Source organism: Nematolebias whitei, chromosome 4 (assembly GCF_014905685.2).
Source record: "Nematolebias whitei isolate Nwh7 chromosome 4, NemWhi1, whole genome shotgun sequence".
Classification (NCBI taxonomy): Eukaryota; Metazoa; Chordata; class Actinopteri; order Cyprinodontiformes; family Rivulidae; genus Nematolebias; species Nematolebias whitei.
This window is the reverse complement of record NC_056501.1, coordinates 41,800,516-41,820,225: the sequence shown is the minus strand read 5'-3', so window position 1 is coordinate 41,820,225 and position 19,710 is coordinate 41,800,516. Positions and strand designations below refer to the sequence as shown.

General features: G+C 45.2%; 1 protein-coding gene across 1 annotated transcript in view; it reads right to left on the bottom strand.

The window, feature by feature from the left end:
• Positions 1-15,825, bottom strand: part of LOC119408305 (proline-rich protein 36-like) — a 54,981-nt gene extending 39,156 nt beyond the window's left edge. Inside the window, exons 1-3 of the mRNA XM_037675103.1 lie at positions 14,608-15,825; positions 14,441-14,552; positions 20-634 (exon numbers count right to left, since the gene is read on the bottom strand). Of these exons, the coding sequence (XP_037531031.1) occupies positions 20-634; positions 14,441-14,552; positions 14,608-15,825 (1,945 nt within the window). The remainder of the gene's footprint in view (positions 1-19; positions 635-14,440; positions 14,553-14,607) is intronic.
• Positions 15,826-19,710: the final 3,885 nt, after the last annotated feature.

The following is a 19,710-nucleotide window of genomic DNA, read 5'->3' as shown; positions in this document are numbered from 1 at the left end:
AGGACCTCAGCCAAAAAGCCAGGAGAGAGGACCTCAGCCGAAGAGCCGGGAGAGAGGACCTCAGCCAAAGAGCTGGGAGAGAGGACCTCAGCCGAAAAGACAGGAGAGAGAACCTCAGCCAAAGAGCCAGGATCTTCTGCGGCAGAGTGGATCTCAGCAGAAGAGCTGGGAGAGAGGACCTCAGCAGAAGAGCCGGGAGCGAGGACCTCAGTCGAAGAGCAAGGATCTTCTGCGGTAGAGTGGATCTCAGCAGAAGAGCTGGGTGAGAGGACCTCAGCCGAAGAGCCAGGATCTTCTGCGGTAAAGTGGATCTCAGCAGAAGAGCCAGGAGAGAAGACCTCAGATGAGATGGGGGTCTCAGGAGAAGAGCCGGGGACCAGATCTGCAGCAGGTGGTGGCAGAGTCAGGGCTGCAGCAGGTGGACCAGGGACCAGGGCTGTAGCTAAAGAGCCAGGAACAGGGACCAGAGATGGGGCTGCAGCTGGAGAACCCAAGGGCAGGGCTGCAGCAGGAGGAAACAGAGCCATGGCTGCAGCTGGTGGTGGAGCCAGGGCTGCAGCAGGTGGACCAGGGACCGGGACTATAGTAGGAGAACCAGGGACCGGGGCTGCAGCTGGGGAACCAAGGGTCAGACCTGCAGTAAGAGATGGAGTCAGGGCTGCAGCAGGTGTAAGAGCCAGAGCTGCAGTTGCAGAGCTGGGGACCAGATCTGCAGCAGGTGATGGGTCCAGAGCTGCAGCAGATGATGGGGCCAGAGCTGCAGCAGGTGATGGGGCTGAAACTATAACAGGTGATGGGACTGGGGCTGCCGCAGGAGATGGAGCCATGAACCCCTCTGGAGGACTGGAGTGAGGAGCATCCACCTGGGTCTCCTCGTGGCAGGGCAGAAGCGGATCTCGATATATTGCCACCAGAGAAGCCCTACACCATTCCAGCTCCTCTGGTGAGGGAAGGCAGGGCTGCTCCTCAGGCAAGTGGGAGCATGAATACCTCTTCTCCCAGCAAATTTCCCCCTCGCTCCTTCAGCGAGCAAGAGCTGGGCTGATCCTCTGGCGGATATGTGTACCTCCCTCCCCAGCGAAATTCTGTGCTGTTCCTTCATTACCTGAGAGCTGGGTCTTCCCTCTGCTCGCAAAACTGTCCCCCTTTTGCACTGGACTTGGGGAGGACCAACGATTCACCCCACTCTTTCTGATGCTTGTTCAGGACAACCAGGAGGTGGATGAGGAGGAGGTGGGCAGCAGGGTGCAGCAGCGGGGCGAGATGAGGAGGAGTGAGACGGAGAGACTGAGGCCCCTTGTTTAATGGCCAGGTGGGTTCCTCAAAACAGATTCTTTATTCTCTCCTCCCTTTCTCTGTCATGCTGAGCGGTCTTCTCTGCCTCACGGGCCAAAAACTCCAACAAAGTGATCATCATCTTGCTGGGTTCAAAATTGGTCTCCAGATTCTGTCACGTTCTGCCGTCAGGAGTGTTGAACTCAATTGCAGGAGGACGACAGGAGGCTCGAGGAAACATAAAAATATTTATTCTCACAAAACCAAAACTCAAAATGCTGACAGGGCAGCATACTCACAGATAAACAGGACACAAGCAGATCATGGCAGACAGGACAAAAGGCAGAACACGACACCATGGAAGGCCAATCCAGAGACAAAGACAAGACACAAGGGAAGTGAATATATACACAACACTGATTGGGACAACTACATACACATGCAGTGATTAACATTAGATACAGGCGCGACAAGGGCTAAACACACGGAGGGAGGGCTGACTGTAAACATGAGGAAACAAACAAAGGCAAGACAAACCCCAAAACCCCTACAGTGTTGAAGACAGATGCGAAGTCCACAAAGAGCATATGGACGTAGAAATCCTGCTCCAGATAGGTGAGAGCAGTGTGGACCACAGAGGAGATGGCTTTCTCTGTTGATCGATTCTTGAGGTATGCGTACTGGTGTGGGTCCTCACTGATGTCCATGGTTGCTTTGATGTGGGTCATGACCAGTCTTTCAAAACATTTAGCGACTATCGGAGTGAGGGCTACTGGCCGGTAGTCATTCAGTCCAGTCACTGCAGAGCTCTTAGGAACTGGGATGATGGTGGCAATCTTCAGGCAGGTGGGAACAGTTGCCAGGGTGAAGGAAGAGTTAAAGATATCTGCTAGTACCTCACAGACCTGATTGGCACAGTCTTTCAGCACCTTCTCCAGGATGTTGTCTGGGCCAATTGATTTGTGAGGATTAATCCTCATGAAGATTCTCCTTACTTCTGCTGAGTTCATGCTGAGGAACTTCTCTTCTGGTAGTGAGGTGAGTCTGGTGCTGGGTGGTCTATTTGAGTCTTCAAAGCAGGCATAGAACCTGTTAAGAGCATCAGGCAGTGATAGGTCCCTAGGGCATTGTGGATCCTTGCTTTTATAGTCTGTTATGCACTTAATGCCCCTCCACATGCTCCTTGAGTATTGTGAGGAGAAATGTCCCTGGATCTTCCGTGCATATGTTGCTTTGGCTTTCTTATTACCAGCAGCTAGCTTTTTCCTTGTCTCTTTCCTTGTTCCTTGTCTCCACAGTTCCCGTGAGTCACCAGACATGAAGGCAGTATCCCTGGCTTTCAGCAGGGTACAGACTTCTGCGTTCATCCAAGCTTTCTGGTTCAGGTAAAATTTCACAGTATGGTGGTAGTGGCATCAACACACTTGCTGATGTATCTGAGTACAGCAGATGTGCACTAATCCAGATCCAGTTCTCCCTCATTTTCAGCAGCCTCTCTGAAGACCTGTCAGTCTGTGTGTGCAAAGCAGTCCTGTAGTACAGAGTTGTCGCTGTGCAGTTTTGTGATATGCAGATGTGCAGTCAGTTTGACATGTTCATGTGCAGTGAGGTGACTTGTTGATGTGCAGTGAGATCACATGCTGTTGGGCAGTGTTGAGATTGTTTGGGTACAATCAGGTTTATGTTTTATATTTCACCATTTGGATATCAAGTATTACTCACCACTGTTTTCTGTGATTTGTCAAACACTTGTTTCGAGAGAACCAAAGTAGGAACTGAGTTTGTCTCTGGAGAGGAAGGAGCAGAGTTAGTGGATCCAGCTGCTTATCCAAATAACAACAATGGTAAGTATGATGTGAATCTTACTTGGAGAGTGTTTGAAGGTTTCTGGGATGGAGATTTGTTTTTCAGGATTTGGAGAGAGGTAAATATTAATGCAGTAATGAGTTATGTCAGAGGGTGGAAGGCAGTGAGGAGTGAAGCAGTGCTGAGATGAAATATTTTTGTTTTCTAACAGAAACCATGAGACATACACCAGAGGTGAAGTCTGTAGTCTGATCCAGAGCAGAGAATGAAGAACCAAACTTGGAAGGAGAGAGTTTCACGGGGGAGACAATTTCACTTGGACTCACAGGTGCTCACCAGAGGACTGAAGAGAAACACAGGTAAGTAAATATGTTGAAGGAAAAATCTTGGTTAATGGTAAATGGTTGAGATTGTAGCTTTTAATTCACCATGGAAGTTCACTGCTCCAGTTCAGTCATAAAATAACTCCCAGTGCCATTAAGGGGAAATAGTGCACAGTTGTGAAGGTGCAGCAACTCCACACATTTCAGGAGAACACCTCTCTCCAAACATCTTTAACAAAACAAAAATATAACAATATACACAATTATGACAGGCATCTTAAGTTAATTTTGCCCGTACCCACAAATCTTTAGTTCTAAATCAGCATAAACACTTTTGAACACAAACAAATAACTTAACACATGAACATTACTTACAGTTAAAGCAAATTATTTCTCACATTCTAACAAGGTTTGATTGAAGTAGTCTAAATGAAGAATCATACTGTAAGGGTCCCACTGCCTGCAGCCTGCCTTGCTGATGGCCGCTGATTACCAACACCTGGCGGCCATCAGCCTGATGAGCCTCTCCATCTACTTAAGGCTGCAGTCCGGTGTGATTCAACGCTGGAGCATATCACCTCTCATGGTATAGTACTGTTGGGCTAGAAATGTCTAGGTGAAAAGAATTTGATCACCTTTTGCTCTTTTTTCCAGTTTCCTGGTTCCTTCGTGTTTTTGGATTCTCCTCGTGGCCTGACCTGGATCCCTCGGCCTGTCAGGTATCCCTCGTGCCTCTTTGCCTCCAGTTGCCAGCCTTCCTTGTTCCCCCTTGGACTCTTGTTGGATTTCCCTCTGCTGCTCGCTCCCTGGACTGAAGGACCAGCTCACCTCCTTCGGGTTTGGACTGTAAGGACAAGACGCTCTTTAAACAAACCATTCTGGTCTTCCCCGTTGGACAAACATTAACCTGTCGTCCCTCTTTCCAGGAGCCGCTGAGAAGCAGCGTGTGGACTTTAATTTATCACTGTACATTATAAACACTGTTCTTTTGTACTTCCCCTGTGTCTGCCTCGTTCTGGGTCTCATAACATCTGGGTTCCCCGCGCCACCTTAACACATACCTGCTTATTAGAATATGAAACCCTGCCCTATAAACCCACAGGCAACCTGTCACCTGTCAGGCTAAAAAGTAAACACATTCATTGAACCAAGGTTTATTTTTTATTTTATTTTACATTTTAAATGAAAATATCTTCTGGAGAATAAAGCAGGTTTCATGAAGAGTCCAGACTGTGTCCTTTCGCTTCATTCATTCACGTTTTGCTCTTCCACATGAGCTGCAAATTAGATCTGCTCCGCTCTTGTATGGCCAAGTGTTTCTTTGTCTCTCACTTTGTCTTTTTAATAAAGCAGATGATACATGCAGGTTCACAGACAGCAAAAGAGCAATGCTGGTCATAAGGCCTGGTAAACCTCTTGTACTGCAATTATTAACACATGTTGTGTGCAGCTACAAAATCTGAGAAAACACCTACTGGTCTGTGCCCTCAGGACGCTGACAGAAAGTCAGTACACATTTTTTTAGTCTTTTTTTCAACACTCTTTGATTAAAAAACAGTTCAAGTTCTGGACTCTGTACAGAATTACTCCTACTACAATAATCCTTTTTGATCTGCACAAAAATAATCTTCCTTCTTCCATTTTTTTTTGCAGCAGTGATTTTTAATGGAACTAGCTCCCAAACACTTAAAAATCTGTAACAGAGTGAAAGTAATTTTTATTGCCTGATTCAATACAATTTGCAGTGCTTACATGTTGACAATAACTTACAGATCTAGTTGTGTGCTTACTGTATGTCTGAAAAAGAACAGCAGCAGGATGTGCATGTTAGACTTTGCCCACACAGAAATGCTGTCTTCCAAAACATTCTTTTTATTTGATAATTTTAAAATATATCCTCGTAGACACAACACCAGTTTTGTGCCCATGCAAGGCCAGTGTGTGGCGCTCTTAACACTGTCACAAAAATACATGTTCAACAAGAAACAAGGTGTGGAGTATGCACATGCATATAGTACCTGTATGTATGCATACATGCTGGATACAAAATATAAATGCAAGAAGAAGAAAAGGACACCCTTGAGTAAATGGTAAATGGATTGTACTTATATAGCACATTTCTATCTGACCAAGATACTCAAAGTGCTTTCCACTACAATCTGTGTCTTCATTTACCAATTCATACAGCACTCTACTAGATCTCTACAAAGCTAATTGAACAAATCATTCTAAAGAGACTAATCAATGCTTTTTCACATTCATACACTGATGCGACACACATCGGAGGCAATGAGGGGTTCAGTGTCTTGCCCAGGGACACTTGGGCATGTGACTGCTGGTGGATTCGAACACCCAACACTTGCATTGGAGGACGACTGCTCTAACCACTCAGCCACAGCCGCCCCTGTCTACACAAAAATACTCTGAAAACCATTTTCAAATAAGCAGGACTCAGGTGTTCCCATCACTGTGGGATTTGAATAGTGAATGTAGATTTTAAAACAACTATTATTATGTGCTGGAACTGAACAGCACATTGAATCTTTTGCAGAGCTTTTCTTTGCGTATCTTCCAAATTGTAAATTATGGATCTGGTCAGCTGGTTTCTCAACGTAATTGATAACATTTTCTTGATGAGAAGACAGGGAGAAGGAGAGCCCCTATGCCCTTAAGGGACACTTGCAGCTGGATACACTCTGGATTCCTGGGGGCAGTGGGAGATGGTGTGTCTGTCTGTATTGTCCATTGAGGATGTAGAAGATGCATACATAACTGGATTCATGATGACAGGATTTCTGCATTTTGGAGTGGGCAGGTATCTAATATCGACAAATTCGGAAGACTTCTGCAGCGGTTCTGGCAATTGTGAGGCTGCCCGCCTTGTGTGAAGGAATGTGCTGCGCTTTGAGCACTCAGACCCAGATGCTTTGTGAGCTAAGCCATAAACTGGACGCGATTTCTGAGAATTGCAGGTCACTTGCAGCTCCTGGAATTCACAGGCATAAAGGATTTGATCTTGGAGAAGGTTACAAGCACATCCCGACAGAGTGACCACAAAATTTGTCTGTTTGGAGTTGCCATTGAGATGTACCAGCAGAACTATGAAGGCAGATAAAAAATCAAGCATAGTCGGCCTGTCCCAAAACAAATATTATCTGAATGTGGCTTCCCGCTTGGCCTTGAATAGACCAACTATCTCAATTTTTTCCTGGAGATTATGTGAACAAGAAGCACTGCTCTGCTCCACCCCTTCCTTCCTTACCCCCCCCCCCCCCCCTTCCCAAGAACATCTGTGGACCTATATCAGAGCTGAGCTGATAGACATTGTGCCATCTCTTAAGACTATGAAACTTTCTGGCAATGTCCATGGGCTACTCACCGCCTGGTTTGGCCTCCACATGCTTAAATGTAATATGATGTCATTAGTATGTTGCTGTTTATGTGCAAGGTGTAAGGGTCCCACTGCCTGCAGCCTGCCTTGCTGATGGCCGCTGATTAACAACACCTGGCGGTCATCAGCCTGATGAGCCTCTCCATCTACAAAAGGCTACAGCCCAGTGTGACTCATCGCTGGAGCATATCACCTCTCATAGTATAGTACTGTTGAGCTAGATATGTCTAGGTGAAAAGAATTTGTTCACCTGTGTTCTCTTTTCCAGTTTCCTGGTTCCTCATGTTTTTGGATCTCCTCGTGACCTGATCTGGATCCCTCGGCCTGTCAGGTATTCCTCGTGCCATTTTTGCCTCCAGTTGCCAGCCTTCCTCTTTCCCTTGGACCCTCGTTGGCATTCCCTCCGCTGCTCACTCCTTGGACTGAAGGACCAGCTCCCCTCCTTCGGATTTGGACTGTAAGGACAAAAACGCTCTTCAAACAAACCACTCAGGTCTTCCCCTCTGGACCAACATTAACCTGTCGTCCCTCTTTCCAGGAGTTGCTGAGAAGCAGCGTGTGGATTAATTCTCACTGTAAATAATAAACACTGTTCTTTTGTACTTCCCCTGTGTCTGCCTCGTTCTGGGTCTCATACCATCTGGGTTCCTCGCGCAATCCTAACAGAAATGCTCCAGCCACAAAAGACCCAGAATGAGACCAAGAGCGAGCAGACAACCCCCGGTTCCCTGGAGGAACGGATTGACGGGTTGGATAAAGTTTTACATCAGGTGCTGACTCACCAAACCACAGTTCAGTCCAACCTTCAGGAGCTCGGAGGTATGATTTATTCCATTAAACGTCAACTGCAAGCTTCTTCCTCCTCAGCTCCAGTCATTCCGCCAGCCCCCGTGGCTCCTGGTTCCATTCTTCCTGTTCAACAAATATTCATTAAATCTTCTGAGTTCTTCACCGGAGACCCTGACCAATGTGGCGGCTTCTTGCTGCATTGCAGACTCGCCTTCGAGGGGGCTCCCTCTCAGTTCTCCTCGGACGTGGCCAAGATCACCTTTTTCGTAAGTCAGCTCAAGGGTAACGCTCTCCGGTGGGCTCACTCATTTCTCCTGAGCCATGAAAATCCCTCGGCAACCTATGAACTATTTCTGCATGAGTTTCGTAGGATTTTTGATCGCCCCCTGCAGACGTCGAACGCCGCCAAGCATTTATTGAATTTACAACAGGGCCGTCGTAACGCTCCTATATTATGCTCCTACCATTTATCATACTGCAAATAAGTCACAGGAAAACCAAAACTATTAGTTATTATTATTAAGCTTCAAAAGTGAAGAAACGTGCAGCACGTCAAAAACGAAACTAAAAACAGTGGGGCGGACGACCACCCCGCACCACCGCCAGCTGTGGTGCGCATTAGGTTTAGTTTTAGAGATTAATATTTTTATAGGTTTTTTTATAGGTTTAGAGATGAATATTTTTGCACTTAGTTTGTGAAACAAGGTCAGAGGAAGCTGGTTCTGGTTCGGTCGATTGGACCTGGTGTTACACCATATTCTGTGACCTGCAACAGTGCATGCAACACCGCCCCCTACGGAGGAAGTTGATTAATTTTCTGTTTCTTTACGGTAGTTGAAACGGAAGATTCTTCTTTAGTGAAATATTTCCATACTACTGATGCATTTCTACCTGTTTGCCAAGACTGGGCCTGCTCCGCTCAGTCGGTCTGCTGGGAGGAATCCATTTGTTAGCTTCTACTAGTAGCCCGGTGCGATCACATGACACGTGACGCAATGACGTCACTGCGAATACTCGATGTGAAATTTAAAAACTCAATAGATGTCCTAGGAATCGACCTGTCGATTACGCGAGTAGTCTGTTAAAGCTCTAATTCTTACACCTTGGAACCATGCTGAGTCAAGTCGAACCGTGCTGTATTGTTATTAATGGAAAAAGGGAAGGGAGAGCACTTTGGGCAAAAGTGGTTCTATGAAAAGGAACCTTACAGTCCTCATTTAATGCCGCTCTGGTAGGTCTGCTGTATCCCTGCAGTTTTTGTATACACTTGCTTAATGGTCTAGGTGCAAGTCCATTTAAGCATCTGAAGATCATTTTTTTAAAAACTGTAATTTATAAAATTGGAAAATTCTACAATACCAAACTTAACTAAAATATTTCAGTGATAAAATCTGATTGGCTTTGGGTATAAAACTTCAAAACTCGATTGTAGAGACTTTCCAATGGTTTAAGTGTAGTTTGTTGAGTCTGTGACCAGACAGTAGCTCCATAAGACAAATGTGAAAGACTCAATGAGTTGAAGAAAATCTCTGCACAATGAAATGTCAAACATTTTCTAATTATTTTAAAACAATTTATATTGAAATATAACCTTCTATTTTGGGTTCATATATGTGAACATCGATTCCAGACAGTCAGTGCCTCACCTGTCACAAAGCTCACCGAATATCACTGCATCCAGGACATGACGGTCCTCAGAGGTTCAATAAATGACAATTCAATTCTTGAAGATGTCTCACCTCTCATTCAAAAGACTTCTTTGGTTCTGGTTGTGGGTTGAGATACCTAGACTTTTAAGCTGTTACAACAATCATAATAATAAGGCTGTAAGATCACATGTTGGGTGTCATTTGGATCGTTGACACTTTTTGGAATGCTTCCTAACGAGGTCAACGTGTCAGGAGATTTGGTCACGTTTGGAAGTTTAAATTTAGAAATGTTTGTGAAATGGGTTTTTTTAACATCTAGTTTTACCTACCCAAATAACACTTGATTCAATAACTATTTTGGAGTTAATTGCACAAAAAGACCTGCCTGACCAACAGCTCTCCTTGTGTGAATAGAACATGCTCCACTTCTCTCACGCATCCTACTCACAGTCTAAGAAACACAGTGTAGCCTAAGTTAAGTTTTAGGGGGGTAAAAATCACTATCCAATCCATCCATCCATTATCTTTACCCGCTTGTTGCATTTTTTTGGGGTCACGGGGGTCGCCGGTGCCCATGTCCAGCAATCACTGTGCGAGGGGCAGGGTACACCCTGGACGGGTCGCAAGTCCATCACAGGGCCACATAGAGACAAACAACCATTCACTCTCTCACTCACACCTAGGGACAATTTAGAGTTACCAATCAGCCTAACATGCATGTTTTTGGACTGTGGGAAGAAACCGGAGCACCCGGAGAAACCCACGCATGCACAGAGAGAACATGCAAACTCCACCCAGAAAGGCCCCCGGACCAGGGTTTGATCCAAGGACCTGCTCGCTGAGAGGCAGCAGCTCTACCAGTTGCGCCACCGTGCTGCCTCACTATCCAATATGAAACAATAATAATAATCACTCCTTATCAATGGCCTAGCATAAAGCAATATGATCATCATCCATCATGTTTATTAGTAGCTTAAAATACCTAATTAAAACTCAAGTAGTGGGCTAGGTCTAGTATAACCTTACCACTCAGCCACAGATAAAGTTAGAGAGACCAGACTGAGATGGTTTGAACATGTCCAGAGGAGGGACAGTAGGTATATTAGTAGAAGGATGAAGGAGAAGGAGAAATGCAGCTACCAGAAAAAAGACCGAGGATATACAAAGTATATGGATGCAGTTAGAGAGGACATGGAGGTAGTTGGAGTGAGGACAGAGTGAGATGGAGGAGGAGGATTCGCTGTGGAAACTCCTGAAAAGAGAAAAGCCGAAAGACGAAGAAATTTAATAGAGTCAGAGTTTCTTTATTGTCATTCGCACCACATGTGGTACATGTGGTGGAACGAGATTGTATACTCAGGGTCCCAGTTACATCCCACAGTAAAATGTAAAAGAAAAACAATAATAAGATATAAGATATGAACTAAAACAAACATCCACTGTGGTTGTGTAATGTAAAATGTACTCTTACAAACTAAATTTCAATGTGAGTTTTTGCCCTGCGCTGGTCTGCAGCATGAAAACATCCGATGCAGTAACTATTTTAAGTTATTAGCAGCTTAGATTTTACCTTAATGTTGGTCGATAAGAAATAAATGCCTCACTAAATGCTTCAGGTAATGCCATGAGTTTCACTATCTCCACATTACAGCTATGTTGTTTTATGTTTGTCTGAGGTTAGTTCACCCGGAGTTACATTACCTCGTGGGCAGCGTGATCTTACTGTTCACGTAAAATATTTATCATGTTCTTATAGAAACAATTCCTGAAAGTTGTTCATACTGTGTTAATGCTACATGTTTATCTCTTGACCCTACAACTGGGTTAGAGCAGTCGTCCTTCAATGCGAGAGTTGGGGTTCGAATCCACCATCAGTCACATGTCGAAGTGTCCCTGGGCAAGACACTGAACCCCTCATAGACTCTGATGTGTGTCCCATCAGTGTATGAATGTGATCTAAAGCACTTAGTCTCTTTAGAATGATTTGTTCAATTAGCTTTGTAGAGATCTAGTACGCATGCTGCTGTATGAATGGGTACATGAGGACACAGATTGTAGTGTAAAGCGCTTTGAGTATCTTGAAATAAGATAGAAAGGCACTAAATAAGTACAGTCCATTTACCATTTACCATTTATCTCCCAGTTGTTCAACCTGTGCTGTACTTCTCATGATCTCATTCTTAATCTAATCCATCCTTGTCACTCCTAAGGAGAATCTCAACATCTTCATTTCTGCCACTTCCAGTTCTTTCTCCTGTCTTTTTGGCCATGTCTCTGTCTCCAGATCATACAACACAGATGGTCTCACCACTGTCTTGTAAACTTTTCCTTTGACCATCCAGATATACACCGAGCACTATTGTTTGCTAACACTTAGCATAATAAAAATGGCTACAAGTCGTGGGATTAACTTACTTACCACCTTTATTTGACGTCATATGACCATAAAATTCTGTGATAAATCCACAACGCCATATATATATATATATATATATATATATATATATATTTTTTTTTTTTTTTTTTTTTTTCATAACTACAGTAACAAGCAAATGTCCAGACTCTGAGCTGTTGGCTGTCAGTACAATATGTTTTTAGTTCTTGTTAACCCCAAGTTAGCAGACTGAGGAAGAGGCAGAGTCAAGTGTACAAAAGGTGTTTTTATGTACAGGTGAAGATATTTACAGGCTTTCAGGTCATCTAGACATTTTCTTCTTTTTCTTTTTTTTGTCCTGAAACATTTCACCTTCCATCCAGAAGGCTTCATAGGTAAAACACAAAACTGATCCCCCCCCCCCCCCCATCTGCTTACTCCAAAGTGGAACAAACCAGTTATGTTGGTGCTAAGATGGTCTCTTTGGCATGGCCCCTCCTCCAGTGCCAGCCCTCTCCCTCATCGACAATCATGACAAACTGGTTCAAAACCAACTAAGTCCATGCTCAATAATCCAGGTATACAATCCAACAATTTTCAGTCAGGTCATCTGGACAGTTTGGCGTAAACTGTTGGGGGAAGAATCAGTTTTGTGTTGTGCGTTTCCTTGACTGATGAAGCCTTCTAGATGGAAGGTGAAACGTTTCAGCACAAAAAAAAAAAAAAATAAATAAACTGTCAAGATGACCAGACTGATAATTGTTGAATTGTATACCTGGATTATTGGGCATGGATTTTGTTGCTTTTTTTTTTTTAACAAATGTTTATGTTGTAGATGGAGCCGAAGAGGAGTAAGAGAGTGAGGTCCAAGGTTTCCATGGAGGTAAAAATGGTCCAGAGAAGGTGAATGGCGTTGGAGAGAAGATCAGGTTGGAGGTGCTCGGTGTTTTTTTAATCCAGATTGATGTTTGGTCATTGTAGGAACAAGACGATACCAGGGCAAAGACTGGAAGAAGACTTGGAAGTCACTGGAGACAATCACAACGGTTAGTCAAACTGTGTGGAAACAGGTTTAACGGCTGTCCATTATCTACCATAAGGTATGATAATGTTCCTGCATCAGAAGAACATCTGGCAGGAGCAGAAATAGTCTGCAGAGTAGTCTTCCAGATCAACAGGTGGGTGATTAATGATGAGTGGCAGCTGTGAATGATGAGTGGCATCTGTGTAGAATGTGACTGTGGCTAGAAACGTATCCCAAACAGTAACTCTGGCCCTGACCTAAAGTTTCCTACAATCCAGCACTGATGCTGTGAAATGAGGACCACATCATAAAAGAAACAATCTGAATCAGAGCCAAGTGAGTTTCAGAGAGTCTGTGATCCATGAAAATGACAGAAATCTAACAACACCAGTGCTCCAAGCAGACCTTTGAATCAGGTCTTCAGCTGGAAGTTTAAGACCGCTGTGTTCCCTGCTCAGACCTGATAAGGTCAACATGCTGCCAGGCAGCTTTTTCTAACTAAAACCTTCAGATGACATGTTGACTCTATGATGCTATGAACCTCTCTGTTCCTCTGCTGTTGTCCATTTATTTATTGTTAAATCATTGATGTGATGGCAATAAAAATAATTATTTTACACCAAATATCTCCATTTACTTAATAAAAATCTTTGTTTTTAGATTTTCCATGTCCTGGATGACTGTAAATCTACACAAAAATAAAATAAATAAAACAGCATTAAAATCTCCTAAAACTGAATCCAGTATTATGTTGAAGACATATCATTCCTTGAAGGACTGCCTGACATCTTTCATGTCAGACCTTTAAGGCATCTTCAGCTGAGGAATGTTGGAGTTGTAGCTGTTTTGGTAAATGCAATTTTGCATGATCTTGTGATAGTTTTTGATCTCAGAAGACGTGTTAATACTCGGTTTGTCTTTAGGATGAGGCTCAGCTACTACAACATCAAACTTATAGCTGTTTTAGTGTTGGCTAAAGATAAGTAGCTGTCGTTTCTGTGTCAATAAATTCTATTCAATGGTTCAGAAAATATTTTGTTAACGGACAAAGCTGAGGTCAACAGAAAATGCAAAAATTTGTATATTGTGTGATAAGACGATGGGTTGTTGATGAGATGTAACTACTACCTCACCCAATGGGCTGTGGTAGCTAAGTGGTCAGTGCCACGGTCTCGTAATCCTGAGTGTCATGTTCGGCTGTCAAGTGCGTTTGAACCCACGTGCAGGAGGATGACAGGAGGCTCGACGAAAAGATCAAAAGTATTTATTTTAACAAAACAAAATCAAAACGCTGACAGGGCAGCTACTCACAGATTAATCGGATGGACGGAACGGAAGGCTGAACACAACACCATAGAAGGACAATCCGGAGACAAAGACAAGACAGAAGAGAGCTGAATATATAAACACGCTGATTAGGACAATGACAGACACCTGAGGTGATTAACGAGACACGGGTGAGACAGGGGCTGAACACAAGGAGGGAAAACACAGAGAGCTGAATCAGGAAACATGAACAGACAGAGATGGGACAAAAACCCAGAAACCCTACAGTACCACCCCCCCCACACACACACACACACACACACACACACTCAAGGGATGGCTCCTGACATCCCAAGGATATGCTACATCCAGCTTGGGTGGGAGGCGGGACAAAAGAGGACAGAGCAGGACGAGTAGACACAGGACAAAAAGAACAAAAAACTGGCAGGAATAAACCCTGGGAAACACCAAACACAAAGACCCCGGACCCCATCCCAGAGTCAAGGTGGGCAGTCAGGAGGCCATCCAGGGCAGGACCAGTACTCAGGAGGGCGACCAGGTGACCGTACTTGATAAGGCAGGAGATCAGGAGGGCGACCTGGCAACCATCCATCCCCAGGTCAGAGTTCTGGTGGGCGGCTAGGAAACCATCCACCTGTGGGCAGCAGTGATGTGCCTCTGAGCCCTCCTGAACTCGGGCAGATGAATACCTCAGCCGACGGACCACGGGCGAAGACCTTGGAGGGCGAGCCAGGGGCGAAGACGTCGAAAGACTGACCATGTGCGCCGCAAGGCAAGGACCCAGAGCTCTCTGCAGACCAAAAATCTTCTGCGGTAGACTCAGGAGCGAGGACCTCCGGAGACGAGCCAGGAACAAGGACCTCCGGAGACGAGCCAGGGGCGAGGACCTCCGGAGATGAGCCAGGAGCGAGGACCTCCGGAGACGAGCCAGGATCTTCTGCGGTAGAGTGGATCGCAGCAGAAGAGCCAGGAGCGAGAACCTCAGCCGAAGAGTCAGGAGTGAGGACCTCAGATGAGCTGGGGGCCTCAGGTGGGCCGGGATCTTCTGCGGTCAAGACGGGAGCAAGGATCTCAGGTGGGCCGGGAACGAAGACCTCAGGCAAGCCGGGATCTTCTGCGGTCAATCCAGGAGCGAAGACCTCAGTTGACGAGCCAGGAACAAGGATCTCGGGCAGACCAGGAACAAAGATCTTGGGCGGAGCAGGAACGAGAACTGAAATAGGAGAGTCAGGAGACTGGACTGCAGCTGTAGATCCAGGAGTCAGGGCTGCAGCTGAAGAGTCAGGAACTGGAACCAAGACTGTAGCAGGAGAGTCGAGAACCAGATTTGCAGCTGGAGAGTTGGAAATATTTGCAGAAGTGGGGATCAGAGCTGCAGGGACAGGGTCCGGAGCTGCAGCTGAAGGAGATGAGGTCAGGGCTGCTGCAGCAGGAGAACCAGAGACCAGAGCTGCAGCAGGTGAGTCAGGGACCAGGACTAAATCTAGAGAACCAGGAACAGGGACCAGAGACGGGACTGCAGCTGGGGAACCAGGGACCAGAGACGGGACTGCAGCTGGAGAGCCAGGGACCAGAGACGGGACTGAAGCTGGAGAGCCAGGGACCAGAGACGGGACTGCAGCCCGTGGAGATGGGGCCAGAGCTGGGACTGCAGCTGGAGGAACGGGGACCAGAGACAGGGCTGTAGCTGGAGAAACGGGGACCAGAGACGAGACTGCAGGCGGTGGAGATGGGGCCAGAGCTGGGGCTGCAGCTGGAGGAACGGGGAGCAGAGCTGCAGGGACAGGGTCCGGAGCTGCAGGAGATGGGGTCAGGGCTGCTGCAGCAGGTGGCAGAGAAGGAGCTGCAGCAGAAGATGGAGGAGTGTCCACTTGGACCTCCTCGAGGCTGGGTGGACCAAGATACATCGCCACCCGAGAAGCCTGCCACCGTTCCAGCTCCTCCAGTGAGGGAGGGCTGGACTGCTCCTCTGGCAAGTGTGGACATGGATACCCCCCCCCCCCCCCCCCGCCCCCCCCCCCCCCCAGACGATCTTGCAGGACAGCTAGGAGGAGAACGACGAGGTGGTGGGCAGCGGGGTGCAGCTGCGTGATGAGCAGATGAGGAGGAGTGAGACGGAGAGGCCGAGGGCCTGGGTTTGATGGCCAGGCGGGTCCCCCAAAACGGATTATTTATTCTCTCTTCCCTTTCTCTGTCGCACTGAGTGGTCTTCTCCGCCTCACGAGCCAAAAACTCAAACAAATTAATCATCCTCCTGCTGGGTTCAGAAAGGTCTCAGGATTCTGTCATGTTTGGCCGTCAGGTGCATTTGAACCCACGTGCAGGAGGATGACAGGAGGCTCGATGAAAAGATCAAAAGTATTTATTTTAACAAAACAAAATCATAACGCTGATAGGGCAGCTACTCACAGATTAATCGGATGGACGGAACGGAAGGCTGAACACAACACCATAGAAGGACAATCCGAAGACAAAGACAAGACAGAAGAGAGCTGAATATATACACACACGGATTAGGACAATGACAGACACCTGAGGTGATTAACGAGACACAGGTGAGACAGGGGCTGAACACAAGGAGGGAAAACACAGAGAGCTGAATCAGGAAACATGAACAGACAGAGACGGGACAAAAACCCAGAAACCCTACACTGAGGTTGTGTGTTTGAGCCCAAGTTGTACTCGAAGGGACATCCGGCGTAAAGCTTTGCCCAATCTTTCATGAGAGTTTGCTTGCTGTGGCAACCCCTGAAGAAGAGAGCAGCTGAAAGCTGATTTATCTGTAAGATAACCATTTTTGTCTCATGAGGTGAAGAGGGGAAATTGGAAGTACACTCCACTATTTCAAATGAAAAAAAAAAAATAATAATAATAAGTTTGGTACCAACTTCCATTTTGGTGTGTGGCTACATCAAGGCTGAAGAAAATCATTGCTGAAAATTGGATTGCAACATCAAAATCCAAGATGGCTGCCACCAAATATGTATTTATGTAATTTTTGTGAGCTTATAATTGGAAAAAAAAAAAAGCAATGTGCCAACTTTTATACTGTGATCCGTCACCTATCACGGGGGTTATGTTCCAGAGACCTCCACGATGGGCAAAATTCCACTAAGTTATATTTATTTTATTATTTATATATTTAAGGCTTTATAAACCTTTATACACTCCTACAAAACATTTCCCACTCTTATTAACCTTTCCCTCTAAGGAATTTAATGGAGGACCCAAAAATTCAACCAGACACAGAGTGCGTTAAATAAGCTTTGCTTTTTAAAGACTGGTAGGAGTAAGCACACATCTATATATATATATATATATATATATATATATATATATATATATATATGTACTACGTATATTCAAATATGATATTCTGAGATGCAGTGAAGCCACAAGAACTGAATCACGATGGAGCAAGGGACGACTGTTTGGCCGCATCTAAGGGTAAAAAAAAGTCTCCATCAAAAACTGGGTTGCCAGTTAGACGGCCACCACCAGCCATCATGTAAACCAGTCACCCTAATCATTTGAGGAAACTATGCTTTGTAGTTTTTGTATTGCTTAAAAGTGTAGTTCCCTCACTCTGTGGGAGTGCTGGCACAGAGGCTAGAGAAGTGAGTCTGTAATCGGAAGATCGCTGGTTCAGCTCCCGGTACCAACAACATCAAAATGTGGATGGGATAGGTGAAGCACCCACAGCTGCCTCCACCCTCATTTGTCCCACTCTGGGCCCTTGAGCAAGGCCCTTAACTCCCACCATCTGATCCCCTGGGCGCCCTAGATAGCAGCTCTCTGCTCTACATAGAGGGCTGTGGTAGCTCAGTGGTCTGTGGTTGTGTCAGGAAGGACATCCAGCGTAAAAACAATTGCCAAGTCTTCATGTGACTTAGTACGCTGTGGCAACCCCTGAAGAGAAGCTGAAAGAAGTAAAAAGTATAGTTCCCTCAAATTACTGGGGTGGACGAAGATTAACCTATGGGGGCCAAGAAAATCACTGGCGGTTGATAAAATTGGATAAAATTGCTTCCTCCACTCTTCAAGGTTCATCAATCTGCGTCACCTTGGACAACAATTAAAATTAAAAAAACTACCTCTGTTTTTCTGCACAATGTATCTCATATCCACTTAAATATTTTGCAACAAAAACATTATGGTTTACTTGCATTCTTTGTTCAATTCCAGTCCAGAAAACCACAGATATTCATTCTGCAGATCCCTGAGACAGGACTTCGGTGTACCGCTTGTTCGTGTTTGCTGATCTGTTTAGCTATGGCAGCCAGTTTGATCAGAGTTGATTCCAGAAGTTAAAGAGATGATGTACATTCAGTGGTTTCATTCTGAGAGCTTCATTAAAATCCATCCAGTGGTTGATGACATATTTTGCCAACTTTAACTCAACACATACATGGACAGACATATGCAAAACATGATGAATTATTCAGACAATACACAGGAGGAAGACTGGAGGAAGGCCCGACGGTGTCAAAATGAGATATCTCCCAGCCCTATCACTTAGAAACTGAAGTTTAATCCACTTCCTTATAATTCTGCTTTCATTCTGAAACAGCAAACATGCAGCAAATAACATCTGAAGGTTATAATTTATTATGGTTGTGTGTCATTGTCTGCGCCAACCTATTTCCAACCTTCAGACGTGACCTAAACAGATGACAAAGCAGCATGAATCACACAGGCATCCAGGTTTGTCCCCGGGCTATTTTCTTGATCTGAACCCCAGATGGCTCCAAAACAAATCACTAGATTTTACTCTTGACTTTATGGATAATGCAGCACACAGCAGAAGGTGAGCCCAAAGCCTTGCCAGAGGGAAGGTAGCCAACACCAGGCCCACACAATTACAAGGAGACAAATGTGTCTGTGCACGTGTCTAATCGAGCAGCGGATTTCATTACCTGGCTGCAGGTGTCATAGCACGAACTGATGCAAGTCTGGATGCTTTCTGGTGATGAGGACTGTGAGAGGCTGTGTAATGTGATGCGACTGAAGCAGACATTAAGGTCAGGCTACGAGGAGGAGCTATTAATGAAAAAAATCCTTTCTAACAGAGGTCATTTCTGAGACAATGGCCAAGAATATGACATACTCTGATGTGGCGTGTTGGCCTCATATTCTCTTTTAATGGATGGTATGACCAAGCACCTCAATTGGAGCTGGTAAATCTTGTCACATGACTTGCAGTTGGAGCATCTGCCACTGGACTCTGTTAATTATTTCATGCTCAAACTGAAGGCATGTTTTTTACAACTGCTGTTGTGTAAGACTCTACTTTTTACATTTAAACAATGCTGATGTCCCCCATCGCTGAGGGAGTTCAATAATGGATGTTTGTAGTTTTGGAGATGAGTGTTTTTCTGGACTGGAACCAAACAGGAAATGCAAATGAATTTAATGTTTTTGGTGAAAGATGTGGAAAAGAACAGAGGGAATTTTTAATTTTTATTTTTTTCAGAATTTTGACTTCCATCCATCATTTATCTTTACCTGCTTTGCTTCTTCCTTTCTGGGTTGTGGGGGTCACTGGTACCCATGTCCAGCAGTCACTGTGCAAGAGGCAGGGGACACCCTAAGGTCTCCAGTCTGTGACAGGGAGACAAATGAGACAAACAACTATTCACTCTCTTAATTACACCTAGAGACAATTTAGAGTTACTAATCAGCCTAAAATGCATGTTTTTGGTAAGGGAGGAAACTGGAGAAAACTAGCATGCACGGAGAGAACATGCAAACTCTACCAAGAACGGCACCCTGGCCGGGATTCAATCTGCCAA